Raw genomic sequence first — 24,257 nt, 5'->3', positions numbered from 1 at the left:
GGTATTCCGGCTTCCTCCCACCGTTCAAAGACATGCAACTTGTGGGGATAGGTTAATTGGATAATCCAAATTGCCACTAGATGTGAATGTGAGTGTCTGTCCCTGTGTGTTGGCCCTGCGACAGACTGGCGACCTGTCCAGGGTGTACCCCGCCTCTCGCCCTATGACAGCTGGGATAGGCTCCAGCGCCCCCCGCGACCCTGAAAAGGATAAGCGAAGGGCTGGATGGAGATCTGTCATCACGATTCTTTGGACTCGGAATTGTAAAAAATAAATGTCTAAGACTAGAGAAAAAGTTCTGATACTTCATTGTTTCATAATCAGTTTTTAATTCACAGAAAGTTTTCTGTTATGGTTTTATTCATCTTACTGTGGACTCATTGTAATATATAAATTTTAAAAAAAAAAGAAAAGGGAATTTCTATTGGAATTGGTGAAAAAATGGGAACTTTTCTGTCATTTAGTTGTTTATTTTTGACATAATTACTTTGGTGTTGTATGAATGCTCATGAGGAAGGATTTTAGCAGTAGGAAATGCAGTAAAATGTATTAAAATACAGTGAAATTTAAGCCCTCCTTTACATTTTCCAAAGCCATCCAGTGGGCCGGATGGGAGTTCTTGCCAGGCCGATTCTGGCCCATGGGCCTCACATTTGAAACCCGATCTAGAGCATTGCAAAGCCTGATGGTTATACTTAAAGATGCCTTGAAAACTTTAGTACTGCAGTGCATGTCTCTGTATACGGCTATACAGAGATCTCAAAAGATTCTTTCCACATTTCTGTGGCTTCCTCAGAGCACATAAGCATATTCCAACCTCAAATCTTTCCAAATGTTTATGTACAGTCACAAGCATTCAAACATTTTGGCTCGTGTGGAAAAACATTCTAACAGCACCCCAACGTTTACATTTTTTCCACCCATTTTCATTTAATGCACTCTACAATCAAAGTTTTTAATAAGAATGCAATGCCAGAGAAAAATACAATCTCTGAATATGACCTTACCAGAATCGATGTAAGAACATTCTCTTAAACCAGAAGGCTCATTCCATACTCGCTGAAGAGTCACTGCCCATGCAGCAAATCCTTTTTGACAAACATATGTACCAAGGCACACATTCATACTTAAGCTGCTGTTCCATCGGACTCTGTGCTGTGTGAGCCGACAGAGAGGACGTAAAGGCGAGTTGTCGCCCTGGGGGGGAAAGAAATGTGAGGGAGAAGTCATCATGCTTGGTGCATAAACAGCTTTTAACCTGAGGGGGAAAAGCTTATGGGGGCGTCTTCAGGGTGCAGGTCTCGCTGTGCTGCATTTCAGTCTCTTTCCTTTTTTATGTGCAAAACACGTAATACTCAAGTTCGCGTATCAGCATGCCCTCAGTCTGAATCGGAGGAGTCATTAGTTTTGGACTTGTGCTTTCGCTTCCTCTTGCTCTTCTTTTTGTCTTTCTTCTTTTTGTCCTTCTTCTTTTTCCTCTTCTTTCTGGGATGGTGATCAGAGGAGGAGGATGAAGAAGAGGAGGAGCTGTCTGAGTCGGAGGCGGAAGAGGAAGTGGTGTCCTGGAGCAGTTGCTGCAGCTGCTGGATCCTACAGACAAGGAGGGAAGGCAGGAGAGAAGAGGATGTGGTATTTAAGTCAAGTGCAGGGAGGAAAGTACAGCCGAGGCATACTGATGCCCAGGTTGGCAAGCATCTCAAATGTCACTGAGCAGCACACTGTCTTTGTCCCAGTACCAGCATTTCCAGAAGGCAGAGTGAGCCACGTGCCCGCTTGTGGTTGCGTATTTCTAGTAATGTTAGCAACCCTGTCCAAGTAACAATTAAAACTTCAGGTCTTGGGCACATATTTAGTTTTCAATTAATCTTTTTTAAAAGGTGTCCATTATTGCTTAAATCCAAAATGGAGGAGACAATAATGACTTCATCGTCAATTTTGTTTCAGGCATTTTTAAATGGTTTCTTCTAAGTTTTTTGGGAAGTCTCACAGATATCTTTATCTTTACCAAACAAGTAAAACTCATTTTAATTTAAATGTTCACTTTTGTTGGAGTGCTCAGTTTTGTAAGAAAATATTCTGCACACACGTATGATTTGGGGTTTAGTTTAATAAGAACACAACAAATCTTAAGACTACTATGGAAACATTCAAAAAGACTTACATATTATTATATCTTTAGCACCTGCATGCTTCGATGTATTCTCTTTTACATGAAACACACTGAGAAGACAAGTGCATCACAAATGAAGGCTCAGACTCACAGAACTGAGACTACTGGTGTCTCTAGCTGCTTTCTTAAACTGGGCTAGGCAGCCAATCAGACAACACAGACTGAAGGGCAGGACTCAAAGAAAAAAAAGTGTATTGGAGGGCCCTTCAGTGATGCAGGACTCCCTTAGAAAAAATACACAAGCTCTAAAGGACTCTAAAGCAGAGTGGATGAGAAGAATTAGAATAATCTTCAGAAAAATTACAATGTCTTTGTCTAAACAGTCTAAAATGTTCAAAAAATAATCATCAGAAAGAAGCCAAAACAGCCATGTTTTAGTCTACATGTCTACATGACCTTTAAACTGAGGTGCTAAAACAGCTTTTTAGTTATAATTCCTTTACTTGATTGTGCTCACACTAAAACCTGCAGTACACAGAAAGCTAGGAAAAAACAAAAACAAACAAAAACAACAAAAACAAACAGGATTTAAACGAGACCAAGGCCAAAGACTCCTGTCACAGAGTCGGTCTTCTAAAGCCTGAACCATCCAGGTGGTGATGGTGGTGCTGGTGCAGGAGGTAAGGTCCTTCTAAAACAAGCTCCACTGCAAGATTTTAAAAGGTGATTTTGGGCTACTTGTCCAGTAACACCAAAGACTTCCTGCACATCCTGGCTATAATTTGGAACAGAATTTGTACTTTACAGATTTAACAGTGTATCTTTAATATTTTGTGACTTTGGGTTACAAAACATTAGATGATGGGTACACTGTGGTCATAAAGAGATGGAAATGCCAACAATACTCAGGCAAACTGGATTTCAATGACGCTCATCTGGTACTCAGGGACCCAAAGAAAATATTCCCCCACACCATTACATCTCCACCAGCAGCCTGATACACAGCAGGATGGACAGGTGTACCTAATAAAGTGCAGCGGTTTGTCTTGTCCTCAAACAGACTCAATTTCTTGCTGCCTTGTACCAGATACAGAGTAGAGTTTGTGTGTACTGACGATGTTATTGGAGGAAGAAAGAGCTAGCAAACGTTGTCCACAGATTTCCACTGAGAAATTGCTTCAACTGGGCATCAACACTATGTCTGCAAAAGCCCATTTCTTAGAAAACAATTGCATCAGCTTGAGACACACTGCGAGGATAAGGCTGAAGGACACTGCTGTGCTACGATCAGTTGTGCGTACAGCAGCTGACAATTCAAGTGCAAAAAAAGACAAATGGCATGTGTGAATTATCACCAGAGTAAATTTAATAAATAACATGAAGCTAAGCAGGATATTTGTGCTAAAGAAGCTGCAGCACGATTAGATTTTGTTATCGAAGCACGTGTCAGAGTACGCTATTCAATGTCTGGCATAAATATTAGTGTTCATACTGCATTTCTGAGTCACGCTGTAACACGTGAGCAGCAAGGTGACAACAAAACTTACACGGCTCCAGTAGAATCCTTCTGCTGCAGCGTGGTACGGCACTTCTTTCCAGGGAAATTTGTCCTAAATGGACTGTAACTCTGAAAATACCACCCCTCTTTAGCTTAGTAAGACTGTTACTGCTTCACGTCAGGCTCAGCCAAACTCTGGAGTGAATTTCTGAACAGGATGGCGGCTTCAGATTTTGTCCCCTATTTCTTGAACTGAAGCGGTGCTCTGAGAGAAAAACGTCATCATATTCAACGCAAAAATGTGGCCCCCCCAAAAAACGATTTGGGCGACATATATGATAAAATTAAAAGTCATACACTCAAATAATAAGCCAAAAAGTAATTCTAACAAAAAAACAAAACTCTCATTTCCTAACTTCTTCATCGTTACCCAATTGTGACACAAGGCTACCGCATCAAGCACAATTTAATAGACAGCACCTTACATGAAATTAGAAAGCAGGCTGGCAGAGGTTGGACTGTTTCACTCCCCTTTCAAAGAAGATGCCAAAATGAATGTGGCACAGACACGCAAGTAAGACTTCAAAGCGCCACTGGCCTTTAAATAACCTTTTTGATATGCATGCAAAAATACACAAGCATGTGTGCGCGCACAATCGCGCACGCTCTTCTTCCTGAACTAGCCTCAAATTCAAACATCCCGGTGTCAAACAGTATTTGCTAGAAACTGGAACAAGCAGCCAGCAACCATGAGAGACTTTCCAGGTCATCTGAGATTGTCCCACTCCAGCGAGAGGACACAGTGGAAAACTGAGTTTTCAAGTATATGATCTGAGTATCACGAGTGGGTCCTTTAATAGCGGTGGAAAATTATGAGTCTTTCTCTGGGAAATTAACATGCACACAGCAGGAAAATGACTGTACATACCTGGTTTCCTTCTCATTCCTTTTGTTTTCCCGAATCAGGTCGTACATTGGGTCTTCGTGTGCCTAATAAAGTACACAATGTCACACAAAAAGAAGGTAAGGTGCTACAATTCACACTATATCCAGGAACTATACATTCCAAACTGTGTTGTGTCAGCACTTTTAGGAATATCGAGACAATAGAAGGAAGGAAAATATGACACAGTTGCATTTATGGTAATCATTGCAGGGGCTGAGCGTTCCTGCAGCGAGCACTGTTTCATTAAAAGTACACTGGAACGAGCTGTGTGCAGAGATCTGCTGCCCACATGTGTAAACTAAATCTGACCTTACTTAACTTTAGTCTCAGACACAAACTGTCTCTGTCATAGCTCCACGACATAAACGCGACTACTAACTTTTTTCTACTGCATTCACGCATTTTTCTACTGCAAGGAACCGTGGGTGGGCCAACCATTCTACAGCAGTAAACAAACTCACCACTCTGAAGTGCTCCAGTTTCTGGTTGCCTGTGATGAAGAAAGGACACTCCCGATCACCTGTCCTGTGGCCGTAGCGCTTGCACCTCCAGCCTTTACAAAAGGAAACAAAAATCATTGTTTGTCTAACGAATCAGACATTTCACGTACATGGCAGCAGAGTTGCTATTAAACAGACGTCCCACGTAAAACTGATTTTCCTCATCTCAAGAACTTTAGTTTGCCAAAATAACCCGAACTCATGGTGCTTTCAACAGTAGTTCGATAGAATATGCTCAGTGTCATGGTTATCGCGAGTTGCCATAAATGACTACGCAGATGCACCAACTGGTCACCAATCATGTGGCAGCCATCATGTGCATTCAGACATGCAGAAATGATCAAGACAAGCAGCTGAAGTTCTTAATGTGTTTGAACGTGGCATGATTGTTGGTGCCAGATGGGCTCGTCTGAGTATTTCAGAAATTGTTGATCTACTGGGTTTTTCCCCAGACAACCAGTGTTGGGTCTGAAAAAAAGGGAAATATCAAGGGATTAGCAGTTGTCCTTGGTAAAGTGCTTTGTTAATGTCAGAGGAGAATGGACAGACTGCTTGAAGCTGATAAGAAGCCAACACTAACTCAATAACCACTTGTTACAACCAAGGTAAAGTTTACAAACGCTGGTGAAAAATGAACAGAAGAAGATTGGAAAAATGTTTCCTGGTCTGAGGAGTCCTTCTGCTGCAACACTTGGTCGGGTTCAGAATTTAGTGCAAACAACACAAAAGCAGGAATCCACCCTGCACTGTTTCAACAGTTTAGGTTGTTGTTGGTGTAATGATGTGTTTTATGTCTTCTTATGCACACTCTGTGCCTCTTAGTACCAACTGAGCATCATTTAAACGCCACAGCCAAGCCGATTATTGTTGCTGACCATGTCCATCCCTTCATAATTACAGTGCCCATGACAATAATCTCAAACATGCCAATCAAGTCATTTACTCCATGTAAATTTCACGACATCCCAAAGGTAGACTTTGGGATGTTGTGAAATTTACATGGAGGATGATCAGCCGCAACTGTGACATTACCACGTCAACATGGTTCTCTGAGGAATGTTTCCAGCGCCTTGTTGAATCTATGGCTACGTTCATGTATACTAACAAGGATTTTTCCGCATTCATTCTGAAAAAACATTTCGGTCCACATGAAAACACCAAAAACAACTTCAAGTGGTGTCAAGTGCTTTCCAAGCGAACATGTGGTGTTATAACCCCAACTGTACAGGAATACTGGCCAATCAAAAACCTTACAAACAATAACATGGCCACAGTCTGACGTCAAAAAGTCGCACACCTTTGATGTTGCAAGACAAAAATCCCCATTTTTGTTGTCCATATGTAACCGCAGAGTTACTGGAAAGCCTCACCCTGAAAGGAGCTTTTCAAAAGCTCAGTTTAGGCATCTAAAACTGACCGAACATCTAAAACTGACCAAAACTTACTGAAAAACCTACGTATGCAAAAATCCCTGTGTACATGTAGACAGGCCTACAGCATGATGAATCAAAACAGTTCTGAAGTCAAAAGGGGTTCCAAGCTGGTATTAGCAAAGCGTACCTAATAAATTGACTGGTGGATATGTATGTAAGCCCAGTCTAGACCACTCATCATCTAGCTAATAAAGCAAATCAAGGACAACTCAAACTGCATTAAAAGACACAAACTGTAAAAAAAAAATCCTGAAAGAAATATTATTTTATTAAATTGGATTTTGTTGAACAGCAGTCGGCGAGGGACGCAACAACCCCACGCAACAGCAACTCAAGAGTCGCACACGAAAAAACACGCTGCTCATGATGAGGCGCCTGATTATCAGTGACAGATCATCTCAAATTCATTATCACTTTTTCTGCCCTGAAAACATCCATCCATCCATCTTCATCCGCTTATCCGAGGTCGGGTCGCGGGGGTAGCAGCCTAAGCAAAGAGGTCCAGACCTCCCTCTCCCCAGCCACCTCCTCCAGCTTGTCCGGGGGAATACCAAGGCGTTCCCAGGCCAGCCGAGAGATATAATCTCTCCAGCGTGTCCTGGGTCTGCCCCGGGGCCTCCTCCCGGTGGGACATGCCTGGAACACCTCGCCCAGGAGGCGCCCAGGGGGCATCCTTGCCAGATGCCCGAACCACCTCAGCTGGCTCCTTTCGATGTGGAGCAGCAGCTGCTCTACTCTAAGCCCCTCCCGGATGGCCGAACTTCTCACCCTATCTCTAAGGGAGAGGCCAGCCACCCTTCGGAGGAAGCTCATTTCCGCCGCTTGTATCCGCGATCTCGTTCTTTCGGTCACTACCCACAGCTCGTGGCCATAGGTGAGGGTAGGGACGTAGATCGACCGGTAAATTGAGAGCTTCGCTTTTACACTCAGCTCCCTCTTCACCACGACTGACCGGTGCAGCGTCCGCATTACTGCAGCCGCAGCCCCAATCCGTCTGTCGATCTCCAGCTCCCTTCTCCCATCACTCGCGAACAAGACCCCAAGATACTTAAACTCCTCCACTTGGGGCAGGAACTCATCCCCGACCCGGAGTGGGCACTCCACCCTTTTCCGGCTGAGAACCATGGCCTCAGATTTGGAGGTGCTGATCCTCATTCCCGCTGCGTTACACTCGGCTGCGAACCGCTCCAGTGCGAGCTGGAGGCCCTCACCCGATGAAGCCAACAGAACCACATCATCCGCAAAAATCAGAGATGAGATTCTGAGGCCACCAAAGCGAAAGCCCTCCGCCACTTGGCTGCGCCTAGAAATCCTGTCCATAAAAATTATGAACAGAACCGGAGACAAAGGGCAGCCCTGGCGGAGCCCATCACCCACCGGGAACGAGTCCGACTTATTGCCGGCAATGCGAACCAAGCTCTTGCAACGGTTGTATAGGGATTGAATGGCCCGTAGCAATGGGCCAGACACCCCATACTCGCGCAACACCTCCCACAGGACGCCCCGAGGGACACGGTCGAATGCCTTCTCCAGGTCCACAAAACACATGTAGACTGGTTGGGCAAACTCCCATGCACCCTCAAGTATCCTCGAGAGGACAAAGAGCTGGTCCAGTGTTCCGCGACCAGGACGAAAACCGCATTGTTCCTCCTGTATCCGAGGTTCGACTAGCGGACGAACCCTCCTCTCCAGCACCCTGGCATAGACTTTCCCGGGGAGGCTGAGGAGTGTGATCCCCCTGTAGTTGGAACACACCCTCCGGTCCCCCTTCTTGAAGATGGGGACCACCACCCCGGTCTGCCAGTCCACAGGTACTGCCCCTGATCTCCACGCAACATTGCAGAGACGTGTCAACCAAGACAGCCCTACAACGTCCAGAGCCTTCAGGAACTCGGGGCGGACCTCATCGACACCAGGGGCTCTGCCACCAAGGAGTTGTTTAACTGCCTCAGTGACCTCGCCCCCGGAAATTGGTGGGTCACACCCCTCATCCCCAGACTCTGCTTCCTCCCCGGAAGACGCGTCAGTGGGATTAAGGAGGTCCTCGAAGTATTCCTTCCACCGCCCGACAATTTTCTCAGTCGACGTCAACAGCGCTCCGCCAGCACTATACACAGTGCAGGTAGAGCACCGCTTTCCCCTCCTGAGACGCCTGACGGTTTGCCAGAATCTCTTCGAGGCAGTCCGAAAGTCTTTTTCCATGGCCTCTCCGAACTCCTCCCACACCCGAGTTTTTGCTTCAGCCACTGCCCGAGCCGCATTCCGCTTGGCCTGTCGATACCTGTCGGCTGCCCTGAAAACAAATCAGCAATTTCTATCCAAGTTTCACACCGATTAACTGCTCAAGTGGCAGCGTAGCATCTGTGAACGACTTGAGTGTTTTTAATGCGAGTCTGCAGGAATTCTGTTCACCACGTAAAAGAAGTAATTTCTCGCCGTTCCTTTAAGCAGGACGACAAATGTACAAGTTTTTCACAAAGGATTGAGGAAAAAAAAAAAGAAAAAAGACACAAACACCACTTTTTTGTTTGCGTGTGCATGTTTGTGTCTGAGCTCTTGCTGTTCGCAGCATGAAAATGTGTGGGACGAAAGAATGAATGGACACTGAACATAATGACATTCATTGTTTTGGGAAAAACAGACAGAAGATAATCTCTGCAACACCAATTATTAGTCTTCGGTCCATCACTCTTGTCATAAAAACAATAGACACAGTGATAAATGTCAAGATCTCGCAGTTAACATTTATCACCTATCATAACTGCTGCCTACTCACAGTGGAGATTTACTCCCACCTACAGTTCCAGACCTATAAGTGCTGCTGGTACCTCACTAATAAACCGTACTCAAAACATTTCCCAGCATCCATGTGAGCTTGTTTAACAGATTTTTAATTTTTCAAATAATTCATTTTAAGTAAAGAAGCATGAGAAATAAATACTATCAATAAGATTACAATTTCTGTTACAGATAAAAATATTAATAAGGAGTGGAATGGCTGTACTTGAAATCATTTAGGTTCTCAGCAAACCACATTTCAAACATTTATAGGACTTGCAGACACCCTGTAGTGTATGCACTGTAAATTAAAAACATAAACTAAAGGACTGAAACTTGCCAGGCCAAAAACACTGCACAGCTCTAGGAGATTAATAATGAAAATATGTTAGAGTCAGCACTGAAGACAAGCATAAAATTTTAAAATAAACACGCTGAAGTGAGCAGCTGAGTAATCACTACTGTCATGTGTCTTATGCCCCCTGTTCTAAAGGCAAGAGGCTGCCTCCTGGGATAGATTTCCTTCTGTTTGCCTAATTAGCAATGAGTGTCACCTCTGATATCAACACCTAACTCCTGTAGCTGTGAAAAGATTCCCAAGGGATGTGAAAAACTCAGTTAAAGACTGCATTTGCATGAGCAGAACTGTAAACAGCATGTTTATTCCCGTCAGTGCAAACTCGGGCACACTATACTCACACTGCATCACCTTCACCTCCCTCCCTAGAGGCATCCACAGCCCTTTCGTGGGAGCGTGGGCCAGGAAGCTTCTGGCTTCTTCATTTCCTGGTTCTGCAGGGATACAGTCCTCTGGTTTTTCTTCATGCTCCTGCAACACAAACCGATCACTGTCACCAATTCTCACGATTTGTCTTTACCTGAAAAAAGCCACATGTAATTTACTTCTAACTCTTAGCTGTCTATTACTGCGAACACGTTACCTTAATAAATCCCGGTGGAGGTTTCTCATAGCTGCATGAGAGAGAGATTAAAAATGGTTAGTATGCTGCCAAAAACATTAAAACAAAAAATAACAACATGAAGTTGCTGCCCCTCGCTTATTGCGGATAAGCTTGATCAACTTGAAAATGGGTGTCAATTAAGACGCATTTATAATTCATGCACAAGTTTGCGGGATTAAAGAGGAAAAGCCAGAGTGAAACTGGAGTTACTCACAATGTCTCGATGTGTTTCAGTTTCTGGACTTCTTGGCTGACTTTTTTCGTGTGCTTCTTCAGTTTCTCCAAATCATCTTTTGGTATCTTGTCCCTCTTGTGGTGTCGTCTGTCCTCCTTCTCTCTTGCTCGCTTTCTGTCCGACATCTTGCTTTGAACAAAATGATCACCCGACAAAAAATACCGTTGTTATTAAAAGTGCATGCGGAGCTTTTACGTTATTAATTCCATGAAGATGAATCGTGCTAACATGCAGCTAACTAGCAAACGCCGCTCCAGCGCTTCTGCACTTCCTGTGCAGTCAGATTCGATTGTTAAAGTCCGGCGCCACCTGCAGGACACCGGCGGTAACACAGGAAGTGCGCCTGGATTCTCTTTCTCTCTCTTTTTATTTTTAAACACAAACGACAGTTTCTCTCAGCCGTAAACACTGATAAAAATGTTTATTCTTCCCTTATTGAATCCGTTTCCCAACCCATTTTCTATGATTTTCTAGTTTGGCAGTTTTAATCTTAATAACAGGATACTGGAAACAAAATGTCACTGTATGTTTTAGATCATCTGTGCCTCGTTTAAGTGACCTTTAACATCAACGGAACAAACCATCAGCGTGCGCCTTTAGCATCTTTTCATGCATGTTGCGTTTCAAATGCTTCCATTTGAAGGTAAAGGTTTGGCTTTCCTAAAAATTAGTAATAGATTCAGATGGCTCCAATCTGCTTATTGCGTTATTAAATAAATTTTGAATAATTTGAGTCATGGTAACATCGGAGTTCATTTGGATCTAAGTTTTAAATATATATATTACGTCGGACTAGTGTCTGCAAAGCCTTTTCCCCCATGAGGGCATTAAAGATCTCTATAAATACATTCTTTTAAAACTGCATTTAGGCATATAGACATGTTCAAGAGGACATGATGGCATATGTCAGAAGCTTCCGATCCACTCGTATTTTCCCACAGAAGAGTTTACTGACAATAACCTGAAAAGGAGAAAATATCCAAAGAGTATCCAACCTGGCACTAGCAAGGTGTACCTAATAAAGTGGCTGATGAGTGTATTTATTTCGTTTTTTTAAGCTAATTTTTCTAAAGTTATTGATCACACTTTTCTTGCAGCCATATCTTAGTGTCTTAAACATTGCTCAGTTTCTAGATTGTAGGCAAGAACTGATATTGCATACTGAATACCAAATATATAGTCATATAATATGTGCATTTATCAGCAGACAGTACATAAAAGCAGCAGTAAACAGAGCAACAAAGTAAAGAGCCTACTTTCACAGACTGAAAGTCACAGTTTTATTTCAGGTATTTCACAGTGAAATATAAATGTGAGGTATTTCAGGATTTAAACAAATGTGTGTTCACTGAACAGCTAATCTACAACCGTAAGTAATCAGACATTACAAAAAACACACAAGTCATATTTAATAGAGCAATGGTGCAAAAGCATGTAGCCAAAGAAAGTATCAAAAGAAAATGTAAAGTTTAGATGACACTAATTGTAAGTCTACAGATGTTTGGCAGATGTGCCTTTTCATTGTAAACAGTGACTGGTGAGTCCCATTCTGAATGATAATCAAATATTTAGTGTGAATGCTTGAAAAGCATTCACAGTATTGTTCTTCTAATCTTTATTAGTGTGAATGCTTGAAAAGCATTCACAGTATTGTTCTTCTAATCTTTATTATTATTTTCTATTCCGTACGTTTTTCGCCGACTATCTCCTTCAAAACCGTTCAACTTAGAAAAACCATTCAAACACCATTAGATTCCTCTTCTTTTGGAATGGTGTGCTTCTATTTTTCTCATTTTTAACATTTATATTTTTAATTTTATTCAACTTTTTTCAACAAAAATTTCCCATGTATTTCAATGGGGAGACCCTTCAAATTCTCCTTCAACTCACTCATTTTTAAACTCTTACTACTTCAACATACGTTGACATAGAGCCACCATTCAAACTTTAAAACGAAGACAAGACATTCAACTATTCAACTTGTATTTATCTTTTCAATATCTATTATACTTTTTCTTCAGTTCCAGTTTAAGTTTCATGATGTTTTTTCACCCGTTTCAGAGTTTATAATGGGTGTGTATGGGACGGAATGTTGGGGCTAGAGTGAGACAGCTCAACTGCTAGAGTGAGAGGAGCAAAAAAATTAATCTTAAAATCTTTTTTAAAACTGCTGCTGTGTCCACAGCGTTTGCTCTACAGGTATGATTTTACCCTCAAAACGTAGCCATGGCTGTCCTCTTTCATCCAATGTGTTTACTATTGTACTAGGTGTTATGGTTCTTTCATAAATGTCACCAATGCACAGCCTCCTCCCTCCAACTCTTCCATAGACTCTAATGTTAAAATGGCTCAGAAGGTTCGTTTGAAAATCAGAAGAGCATGGTGTCTTTCCACTGTCACCACGTCCATATAATAAACTCCACAGACATGAAAACTGAGAATTAGGTAGACTAGACATTGCTGTCGCTCACGGTGAAAGAATTTTGTCAATACGACTTTTACTTTTCATTTGGGAGCGATTTGTTTCGGCCTGACTTTTCTGTTCATTTTAAGCAGCAAAAGTGAGGTGCATGTCTGTGTACGTGTGTATGGAGCCCTTGGGTGCAGTCACTATAGCAACCAGGCTCACACCTGCCTGCTTAACGAGCTCTCTCTCTCACTCTGCCAAGATTCATCTTAAACACTTCTCTTTCAACTGCTGCTGTGTCCACAGTGTTAAAGCCATCATTTTACCCTCAAAACGTCGCCATCGTTGTTCTCTTTCCAACATCTTGTCTTTCAAAGCTCAGAGATGTAAACTTTTTAAACTGTGTGGATCCAAGTGGAGGGATCACATTTTAGTCATTCAGTGATTCAAAGAATATGACCTTTTAATATTCTTTCAGATGTTTTCTGACTCTAAATGTTCTTTTCTCATTTCTTAGGTTTTTCTAATTTACAATTAAAACATTTTCAGCTTTTTTCCAACTTCTTCTTCTGTGTAACCTTCAGCTTTTAGCAGTTCAGCACTTTTGTTTTCAGGTTAAATTCGGGTTTTTGTTTTTATCTCATTAAAAAAGTTTTAACTCAAAATTCAGCAATTAATTCATTTCAGTGCATACATTCAGATTCAAGCATTCACACTGCAGTTTCTTCAGAAAATGCACTTTCTAGTTAGTGTGAATGCTTGAAAAGCATTCACAGTATTGTTCTTCTAATCTTTATTATTAGTGTGAATGCTTGAAAAGCATTCACAGTATTGTTATTCGAATCTTTATTATTAGTGTGAATGCTTGAAAAGCATTCACAGTATTGTTCTTCTAATCTTTATTATTCTATTTTATCTATTCCGTACGTTTTTTGTACTCCTACTCCTTCAAAACCGTTCAACTTAGAAAAACCATTCAAACACCATTAGATTCCTATTCTTTTGGACATGACTGCTTCTATTTTTCTCATTTTTAACATTTATATTTTTAATTTTATTCAACTTTATTCAACAAAAATTTCCCATGTATTTCAATGGGGAGACCCTTCAAATTCTCATTCAATTTACTCATTTTTAAACTCTTACTACTTCCACATACATTGACATAGAGCCACCATTCAAACTTTAAAACGAAGACAAGACATTCAACTATTCAACTTGTATTTATCTTTTCAATATCTATTATACTTTTTCTTCAGTTCCAGTTTAAGTTTCATGATGTTTTTTCACCCGTTTCAGAGTTTATAATGGGTGTGTATGGGACGGAATGTTGGGGCTAGAGTGAGGCAGCTCAACTGCTAGAGTGAGAGGAGCAAAAAAATTAATCTTAAAATCTTTTTTAAAACTGCTGCTGTGTCCGCAGCGTTTGCTCTACAGGTATGATTTTACCCTCAAAACGTAGCCATCGCTGTCCTCTTTCATCCAATGTGTTTACTATTGTCCTAGGTGTTATGGTTCTTTCGTAAATGTCACCAATGCACAGCCTCCTCCCTCCAACTCTTCCATAGACTCTAATGTTAAACTTTCTCAGAAGGTTCGTTTGAAAATCAGAAGAGCATGGTGTCTTTCCACTGTCACCACGTCCATATAATAAACTCCACAGGCATGAAAACTGAGAATTCGGTAGACTGGACATTGCTGCCGCTCACGGTGAAAGAATTTTGTCAATACGACTTTTACTTTTCATTTGGGAACGATTTGTTTCGGCCTGACTTTTCTGTTCATTTTAAGCAGCAAAAGTGAGGCGCATGTCTGTGTACGTGTGTATGGAGCCATTGGGTGCGGTCACTATAGCAACCAGGCTCACACCTGCCTGCTTAACGAGCTCTGCCTGCCACTGTACCAAGATTCATCTTAAGCACTTCTCTTTCAACTGCTGCTGTGTCCACAGTGTTACAGCCATCATTTTACCCTCAAATTGTCGCCATTATTGTTCTCTTTCCAACACCGTATCTTTCAAAGCTCAGGCATTTAAACTTTTTAAACTGTGTGGATCAAAGTGGAGGGATCACATTTGAGTCATTCAGTGATTCAAAGAATATGACCTTTTAATATTCATTCAGATGTTTTCTGACTCTAAATGTTCTTTTCTCATTTCTTAGGGTTTTCTAATTTACATTTAAAACATTTTCAGTTTTTTTCCAACTCCTCCTTCTGTGTAACCTTCAGCTTTTAGCAGTTCAGCACCTTTGTTTTCAGGTTAAATTCGTTTTTTTTTTTTGTTTTTTTTATCTCATTCAATATTTTTAACTCAAAATTCAGCAATTAATTCATTTCAGTGCATACATTCAGATTCAAGCATTCACACTGCAGTTTCTTCAGAAAATGCACTTTCTAGTTATTATTATTATATTTAGTGTGAATGCTTGAAAAGCATTCACAGTATTGTTCTTCTAATCTTTATTATTAGTGTGAATGCTTGAAAAGCATTCACAGTATTGTTCTTCTAATCTTTATTATTAGTGTGAATGCTTGAAAAGCATTCACAGTATTGTTCTTCTAATCTTTATTATTATTTTTTCCTATTCCGTACGTTTTTCGCCGACTATCTCCTTCAAAACCGTTCAACTTAGAAAAACCATTCAAACACCATTAGATTCCTCTTCTTTTGGAATGGTGTGCTTCTACTTTTCTCATTTTTAACATTTATATTTTTAATTTTATTCAACTTTATTCAACAAAAATTTCCCATGTATTTCAATGGGGAGACCCTTCAAATTCTCATTCAACTTACTCATTTTTAAACTCTTACTACTTCAACATACGTTCACATAGAGCCACCATTCAAACTTTAAAACGAAGACAAGACATTCAACTATTCAACTTGTATTTATCTTTTCAATATCTATTATACTTTTTCTTCAGTTCCAGTTTAAGTTTCATGATGTTTTTTCACCCGTTTCAGAGTTTATAATGGGTGTGTATGGGACGGAATGTTGGGGCTAGAGTGAGGCAGCTCAACTGCTAGAGTGAGAGGAGCAAAAAAATTAATCTTAAAATCTTTTTTAAAACTGCTGCTGTGTCCGCAGCGTTTGCTCTACAGGTATGATTTTACCCTCAAAACGTAGCCATGGCTGTCCTCTTTCATCCAATGTGTTTACTATTGTACTAGGTGTTATGGTTCTTTCATAAATGTCACCAATGCACAGCCTCCTCCCTCCAACTCTTCCATAGACTCTAATGTTAAAATGGCTCAGAAGGTTCGTTTGAAAATCAGAAGAGCATGGTGTCTTTCCACTGTCACCACGTCCATATAATAAGCTCCACAGGCATGAAAACTGAGAATTAGGTAGACTAGACATTGCTGTCGCTCACAGTGAAAGAATTTTGTCAATACGACTTTTACTTTTCATTTGGGAGCGATTTGTTTCGGCCTGACTTTTCTGTTCATTTTAAGCAGCAAAAGTGAGGTGCATGTCTGTGTACGTGTGTATGGAGCCATTGGGTGCGGTCACTATAGCAACCAGGCTCACACCTGCCTGCTTAACGAGCTCTCTCTGCCACTCTGCCAAAATTCATCTTAAACACTTCTCTTTCAACTGCTGCTGTGTCCACAGTGTTAAAGCCATCATTTTACCCTCAAAACGTCGCCATCGTTGTTCTTTTTCCAACATCTTGTCTTTCAAAGCTCAGAGATGTAAACTTTTTAAACTGTGTGGGTCCAAGTGGAGGGATCACATTTTAGTCATTCAGTGATTCAAAGAATATGACCTTTTAATATTCTTTCAGATGTTTTCTGACTCTAAATGTTCTTTTCTCATTTCTTAGGTTTTTCTAATTTACAATTAAAACATTTTCAGCTTTTTTCCAACTTCTTCTTCTGTGTAACCTTCAGCTTTTAGCAGTTCAGCACTTTTGTTTTTAGGTTAAATTCGGGTTTTTTTTTTTATCTCATTCAAGATTTTTAACTTAAATTCAGTAACTAATTCATTTCAGTGCATACATTCAGATTCAAGCATTCACACTGCAGTTTCTTCAGAAAATGCACTTTCTAGTTAGTGTGAATGCTTGAAAAGCATTCACAGTATTGTTCTTCTAATCTTTATTATTAGTGTGAATGCTTGAAAAGCATTCACAGTATTGTTCTTCTAATCTTTATTCTATTTTATTCTTCCGTACGTTTTTTGAAAGCCTACTCCTTCAAAACCGTTCAACTTAGAAAAACCATTCAAACATCGTTAGATTCCTATTATTTTGGACATGACTGCTTCTATTTTTCTCATTTTTAACATTTATATTTTTAATTTTATTCAACTTTATTCAACAAAAATTTCCCATGTATTTCAATGGGGAGACCCTTCAAATTCTCATTCAACTTACTCATTTTTAAACTCTTACTACTTCCACATACATTGACATAGAGCCACCATTCAAACTTTAAAACGAAGACAAGACATTCAACTATTCAACTTGTATTTATCTTTTCAATATCTATTATACTTTTTCTTCAGTTCCAGTTTAAGTTTCATGATGTTTTTTCACCCGTTTCAAAATTTATAATGGGTGTGTATGGGACGGAATGTTGGGGCTAGAGTGAGACAGCTCAACTGCTAGAGTGAGAGGAGCAAAAAAATTAATCTTAAAATCTTTTTTAAAACTGCTGCTGTGTCCGCAGCGTTTGCTCTACAGGTATGATTTTACCCTCAAAACGTAGCCATGGCTGTCCTCTTTCATTCAATGTGTTTACTATTGTACTAGGTGTTATGGTTCTTTCATAAATGTCACCAATGCACAGCCTCCTCCCTCCAACTCTTCCATAGACTCTAATGTTAAAATGGCTCAGAAGGTTCGTTTGAAAATCAGAAGAGCATGGTGTCTTTCCACTGTCACCACGTCCATATAATAAACTCCACAGACATGAAAACTGAGAATTTGGTAGACTAGACATTGCTGTCGCTCACAGTGAAAGAATTTTGTCAATACGACTTTTACTTTTCATTTGGGAACGATTTGTTTGGGCCTGACTTTTCTGTTCATTTTAAGCAGCAAAAGTGAGGCGCATGTCTGTGTACGTGTGTATGGAGCCATTGGGTGCGGTCACTATAGCAACCAGGCTCACACCTGCCTGCTTAACGAGCTCTGCCTGCCACTGTACCAAGATTCATCTTAAACACTTCTCTTTCAACTGCTGCTGTGTCCACAGTGTTACAGCCATCATTTTACCCTCAAAACGTCGCCATTATTGTTCTCTTTCCAACACAGTTTCTTTCAAAGCTCAGGCATTTAAACTTTTTAAACTGTGTGGATCAAAGTGGAGGGATCACATTTTAGTCATTCAGTGATTCAAAGAATATGACCTTTTAATATTCTTTCAGATGTTTTCTGACTCTAAATGTTCTTTTCTCATTTCTTAGGTTTTTCTAATTTACAATTAAAACATTTTCAGCTTTTTTCCAACTTCTTCTTCTGTGTAACCTTCAGCTTTTAGCAGTTCAGCACCTTTGTTTTCAGGTTAAATTTGGTTTCTTTTGTTGTTTTTTTTAAAATTTCATTTAATATTTTAAACTCAAAATTCAGCAATTAATTCATTTCAGTGCATACATTCAGATTCAAGCATTCACACTGCAGTTTCTTCAGAAAATGCACTTTCTAGTTAGTGTGAATGCTTGAAAAGCATTCACAGTATTGTTCTTCTAATCTTTATTATTATTATTATTATTATTATATTTTATTTTTCCGTACGTTTTTTCAAAGCCTACTCCTTCAAAACCGTTCAACTTAGAAAAACCATTCAAACATCGTTAGATTCCTATTATTTTGGACATGACTGCTTCTAATTTTCTCATTTTTAACATTTATATTTTTAATTTTATTCAACTTTATTCAACAAAAATTTCCCATGTATTTCAATGGGGAGACCCTTCAAATTCTCATTCAACTTACTCATTTTTAAACTCTTACTACTTCCACATACATTGACATAGAGCCACCATTCAAACTTTAAAACGAAGACAAGACATTCAACTATTCAACTTGTATTTATCTTTTCAATATCTATTATACTTTTTCTTCAGTTCCAGTTTAAGTTTCATGATGTTTTTTCACCCGTTTCAGAGTTTATAATGGGTGTGTATGGGACGGAATGTTGGGGCTAGAGTGAGGCAGCTCAACTGCTAGAGTGAGAGGAGCAAAAAAATTAATCTTAAAATCTTTTTTAAAACTGCTGCTGTGTCCACAGCGTTTGCTCTACAGGTATGATTTTACCCTCAAAACGTAGCCATGGCTGTCCTCTTTCATCCAATGTGTTTACTATTGTACTAGGTGTTACGGTTCTTTCATAAATGTCACCAATGCACAGCCTCCTCCTTCCAACTCTTCCATAGACTCTAATGTTAAAATGGCTCAGAAGGTTCGTTTGAAAATCAGAAGAGCATGGTGTCTTTCCACTGTCACCACGTCCATATAATAAACTCCACAGGCATGAAAACTGAGAATTAGGTAGACTAGAAGCTGCTGTCGCTCACGGTGAAAGAATTTTGTCAATACGACTTGTACTTTTAATTTGGGAACGATTTGTTTCGGCCTGACTTTTCTGTTCATTTTAAGCAGCAAAAGTGAGGTGCATGTCTGTGTCGTGTGTATGGAGCCATTGGGTGCAGTCACTATAGCAACCAGGCTCACACCTGCCTGCTTAACGAGCTCTGCCTGCCACTGTGCCAAGATTCATATTAAACACTTCTCTTTCAACTGCTGCTGTGTCCACAGTGTCACAGCCATCATTTTACCCTCAAAACGTCGCCATCGTTGTTCTTTTTCCAACATCTTGTCTTTCAAAGCTCAGAGATGTAAACTTTTTAAACTGTGTGGGTCCAAGTGGAGGGATCACATTTGAGTCATTCAGTGATTCAAAGAATATGACCTTTTAATATTCTTTCACATGTTTTCTGACTCTAAATGTTCTTTTCTCATTTCTTAGGTTTTTCTAATTTAAAATTAAAACATTTTCAGCTTTTTTCCAACTTCTTCTTCTGTGTAACCTTCAGCTTTTAGCAGTTCAGCACTTTTGTTTTCAGGTTAAATTCGGGGTTTTTTTTTTATCTCATTCAAGATTTTTAACTTAAATTCAGTAATTAATTCATTTCAGTGCATACATTCAGATTCAAGCATTCACACTGCAGTTTCTTCAGAAAATGCACTTTCTAGTTATATTTTATTATTTTTCCGTACGTTTTTTAAAAGCCTACTCCTTCAAAACCGTTCAACTTAGAAAAACCATTCAAACATCGTTAGATTCCTATTATTTTGGACATGACTGCTTCTATTTTTCTCATTTTTAACATTTATATTTTTAATTTTATTCAACTTTATTCAACAAAAATTTCCCATGTATTTCAATGGGGAGACCCTTCAAATTCTCATTCAACTTACTCATTTTTAAACTCTTACTACTTCCACATACATTGACATAGAGCCACCATTCAAACTTTAAAACGAAGACAAGACATTCAACTATTCAACTTGTATTTATCTTTTCAATATCTATTATACTTTTTCTTCAGTTCCAGTTTAAGTTTCATGATGTTTTTTCACCCGTTTCAGAGTTTATAATGGGTGTGTATGGGACGGAATGTTGGGGCTAGAGTGAGGCAGCTCAACTGCTAGAGTGAGAGGAGCAAAAAAATTAATCTTAAAATCTTTTTTAAAACTGCTGCTGTGTCCGCAGCGTTTGCTCTACAGGTATGATTTTACCCTCAAAACGTAGCCATCGCTGTCCTCTTTCATCCAATGTGTTTACTATTGTCCTAGGTGTTATGGTTCTTTCGTAAATGTCACCAATGCACAGCCTCCTCCCTCCAACTCTTCCATAGACTCTAATGTTAAAATGGCTCAGAAGGTTCGTTTGAAAATCAGAAGAGCATGGTGTCTTTCCACTGTCACCACGTCCATATAATAAACTCCACAGGCATGAAAACTGAGAATTCAGTAGACTAGACATTGCTGTCACTCACGGTGAAAGAATTTTGTCAATACGACTTTTACTTTTCATTTGGGAACGATTTGTTTCGGCCTGACTTTTCTGTTCATTTTAAGCAGCAAAAGTGAGGTGCATGTCTGTATAGTTTATCTCCCCACGAATACGCTCAAAGTAGTCTTAAAATAAAATCCATAAAACAGTTCAAGATGACATACTTTTTATTTGCTAATTTAATGCCAGTTGCCCTCTTTCCTGAGTATAAGCGAATGAGTGACATAAAGAGAAAAAGTACCAATTTGTATGCTGGTGAGTCTTGTGTATTTTTTTCTCTGTCTCTCTATGACAGAGAAATATATATGCTCATTATTGATGTTCAAACTGATGCTCAAATTTCCAAGCACCACCTGAACGCCTCATCAGTCTTTAACTAATCACTGCACCAACTGCCGTCATTCCGCTTTGCTCTCTGCTGTGGTAAGTACAATACACTCAGTACAGCACTGTTTTAATTTATGATGGTAAAAATACATGTTTGACATTTAAACTCACATATCAAGTCTTTTTAAAGTTCAACAGAGTTCAAAGAATAAAGAAAGCAAAAAAAGAACCTTTGCTACCATTTATATAGGTTTATGACTTTTGCTGTTAGCAGCAGCGCTAACGCTAGCTTCAATGCTAATGCTAGCTATAGTGCTAACACTAGCCTTAGCAGTTGTTAACTGACAAAAAGAATATTCTTGTGATATTCCTGTGATATTTATTGGCGGTCAGTGAGACAAAAGTAACAAATGAGATTTATTATTGCCATTGTGCCTCAGTTTTAACAGTAAGAGTACTTTATGACTTTTGCTGTTAGTAGCAGTGCTAATGCTAGCTTCGATGCTAATGCTAGCATCAATGCTAACGCTAGCTATAGTGCCAACACTAGCCTTAGCAGTTTTTAACTGACAAAAAGAATATTCCTGTGATATTCCTGTGATATTTATTGGCGGTCAGTGAGACAAAAGTAACAAATGAGCTTTATTATTGCCATTGTGCCTCAGTTTTAACAGTAAGAGTGCTAGTTCTACCAGCAGTGCTAACACTAACTGAAGTGCTAACGCTAGCAGGAATGCTAGCGTTAGCAGCGATGCTAAGGCTAGTAACAGTCTAACAGTAGCCTTATATAAGTACTTAAATAAATACTTCAGTTAATTAGTTTGAATTATAAAATGGCTGCTGTATCAGCTGGTGTGCTATATTACTCTATAATTACCCTGCTGACTATAAGTTCAGTGTATCATGTCGTGTGGGCTTTGTTTTTTTGTTAGTCTGATAAAACTGTACAGACAACTAACATGTTATTTCTTGTCTTACACTTTCAGGAACTTGACTCACATCTGTGCTTTGCCTGGTAGGTGTGCACATACTGTTAGAGAAGTACACCAAAATTTTAAAAAAATAATCTGACTAATATAAGCTTTAAAGTGATGGGTTCAAACTTTGTGCTAGACCTTTTAAACACATTTTTATAATAAAGACACATAAGTTCAGCTTAACAATTGGGCTAAAATATTTTTTTCGTACATTTTTGCACATTACATGTGATTAGTTAACAATTCACTCAGTCATATTTGTATTTAAAAATATTATTGCTGAATTTAATTAAATATTTATTCTTTTAAAAAGTGCCAAATTGTGCAACTTTTTGCACATGGCAGCCGACAACAGTTTAGCTTGAATATTTGTTTTGTCCTTTTTCAGTAGTCACAATTAGTTCATACAATTACCATGTGATATAATTTTATTAAAATTATTTTTTTTTTCTTGTTTTTTGTTCACAGTGTGCAGAAGAAGAACAAGGACCAGATCTCCAGTCTTCTATCTCACATCCCAACCCCCCAACCCCTCTATCTTCTGTCCTACTCCACCTGTTGTCTCTGCCTTCTTTCCATCTGTATTTCACCCTGTGGTTTGTGAGAAATTTTGCCAAACCAAGAATCTTATTGCGGTTTGATTTAAAGCCGTGTCTCTCCTGCTCTGTCTGTTCTCTCTGCTAAATTTTCTCTCTACCTGTTTTTCACTCTTTGGCTTGCTGCTGAAAAATGCACAAGCCAATAAAACAATAAAGAGTGCATATTTTGCCTCAACCTGAGAACAAACTGAACAAACAAAGAAAACTCTGCGGTTTGATTTAAAGCCGTGTCTCTCCTGCTCTGTCTGTTCTCTCTGCTAAATTTTCTCTCTACCTGTTTTTCACTCTTGGCTTGCTGCTGAAAAACGCCAAGCCATTAAAGCAATAAAGAGTGCATATTGCCTCTACCTGAGAACAAACTGAACAAATAAAGAAAACTCTAATTCACGGTTTGATTGTGATTTCCCAGCCGTGTTTCTCCTGCTCTGTCTGTTCTCTCTTCTAAATTTTCTCTCTAGCTGTTTTTCACTTTGCGCTTGCTGCTAAGTTGTGCCAAGCCAATAAAGAGAGTGCATATTATTCTCTTGACTGACAAACTGTCAAACAAACAAAGACATCTGTTTCTGAGAAATAAAAACTGAAATATAAAGACAAAGAAAACATCTCCTGCTCTGTGCCACTCTTATTTTATAAACATATTTTCTAAAGACTAAGAGAAACACTTGTGTAAAAATGCCAAGGAAGCAGAAAAAGTCACAAGCTGCAAAACAACGCTGGAAGAAGTTCCATGAGTTTTATGAAGTACCAACATGTGAACAAGCTGAGTGTGATTTTCCTCAGAGCTCTGCAGAAGACTTTGTGTCTGCAAAGACCAATGCTGATGGTGTCAAACAGGCAGGTCAACATGTTCCTGCACATGTACAACAGGTATCCTATGCAGATGCTGTAAAGATTGGATTGCAGCATGAATTTAATGATCATCAGGTAAACCATAGAGACCAACCTGAGGTGTCAAGTGCCCCACAGGTGGGTTATGCTGATATTGTAAAAAGAGGCCGTCACAGTGATGTGGCAGGACCATCTCATGCAGAAAGAGTGAACTTTGAAAACCAGCCCTCTGTTACACATATCTGTGCATCTCACAGCCAGGCTCATCCCAAATATGGAGACTCCAGAAACAAGCAGTGCACATGTAACTCACTCACATTTCTTGCTTTCCTTCATGAGAATGATAACATGACTACAGCTGACCTTAATCTGGTCTTGGATAAAGGTGATGTGATGTACAAAGAGGCCAAGAAAAGATTTCCTAAAAATATTCATTTGGCAACCGATGAGCTGCCAGACAAAGTTGATGCTCGCTGGTCTATGTATGATGTCGACATGACACAGCCTTCCCGGTATGGGACATTTGAAGAACCTCCAGAGGAGGCAGTAGATACCTTTCTCAGCTTAGAAGCAGGACTGAGCTGCCTGTTGTCAGATGTGCAGTATGCCTTATTGATTATGAGTGGATTGT

The 24,257-nt window shown here is 39.6% G+C and overlaps 1 protein-coding gene and 1 long non-coding RNA gene across 2 annotated transcripts; one reads left to right on the top strand and one right to left on the bottom strand.

Moving 5' to 3' along the window:
- Nucleotides 1-309: 309 nt before the first annotated feature.
- rp9 (RP9 pre-mRNA splicing factor) lies at nucleotides 310-10,785 on the bottom strand. Its single transcript, XM_082520864.1, has 6 exons — nucleotides 10,442-10,785; nucleotides 10,207-10,237; nucleotides 9,965-10,094; nucleotides 5,016-5,107; nucleotides 4,537-4,598; nucleotides 310-1,590 (listed from the first exon to the last, which is right to left on the bottom strand). Exons 1-6 carry the CDS (start codon nucleotides 10,585-10,587, stop codon nucleotides 1,380-1,382), a joined length of 672 nt encoding a protein of 223 aa, XP_082376990.1. The 5' UTR covers nucleotides 10,588-10,785; the 3' UTR covers nucleotides 310-1,379.
- Nucleotides 10,786-21,135: 10,350 nt separating this feature from the next.
- Nucleotides 21,136-23,390, top strand: LOC309699435. Its single transcript, XR_014274346.1, has 3 exons — nucleotides 21,136-21,150; nucleotides 21,243-22,237; nucleotides 22,668-23,390. It is a non-coding gene; the product is annotated as an uncharacterized lncRNA (long non-coding RNA).
- The last annotated feature ends 867 nt before the right edge of the window (nucleotides 23,391-24,257 follow it).

Source organism: Aulonocara stuartgranti (genome assembly GCF_965226115.1).
Source record: "Aulonocara stuartgranti genome assembly, chromosome: 22".
Taxonomy (NCBI): domain Eukaryota; kingdom Metazoa; phylum Chordata; class Actinopteri; order Cichliformes; family Cichlidae; genus Aulonocara; species Aulonocara stuartgranti.
This window is presented reverse-complemented; position numbering and strand designations above follow the sequence as displayed.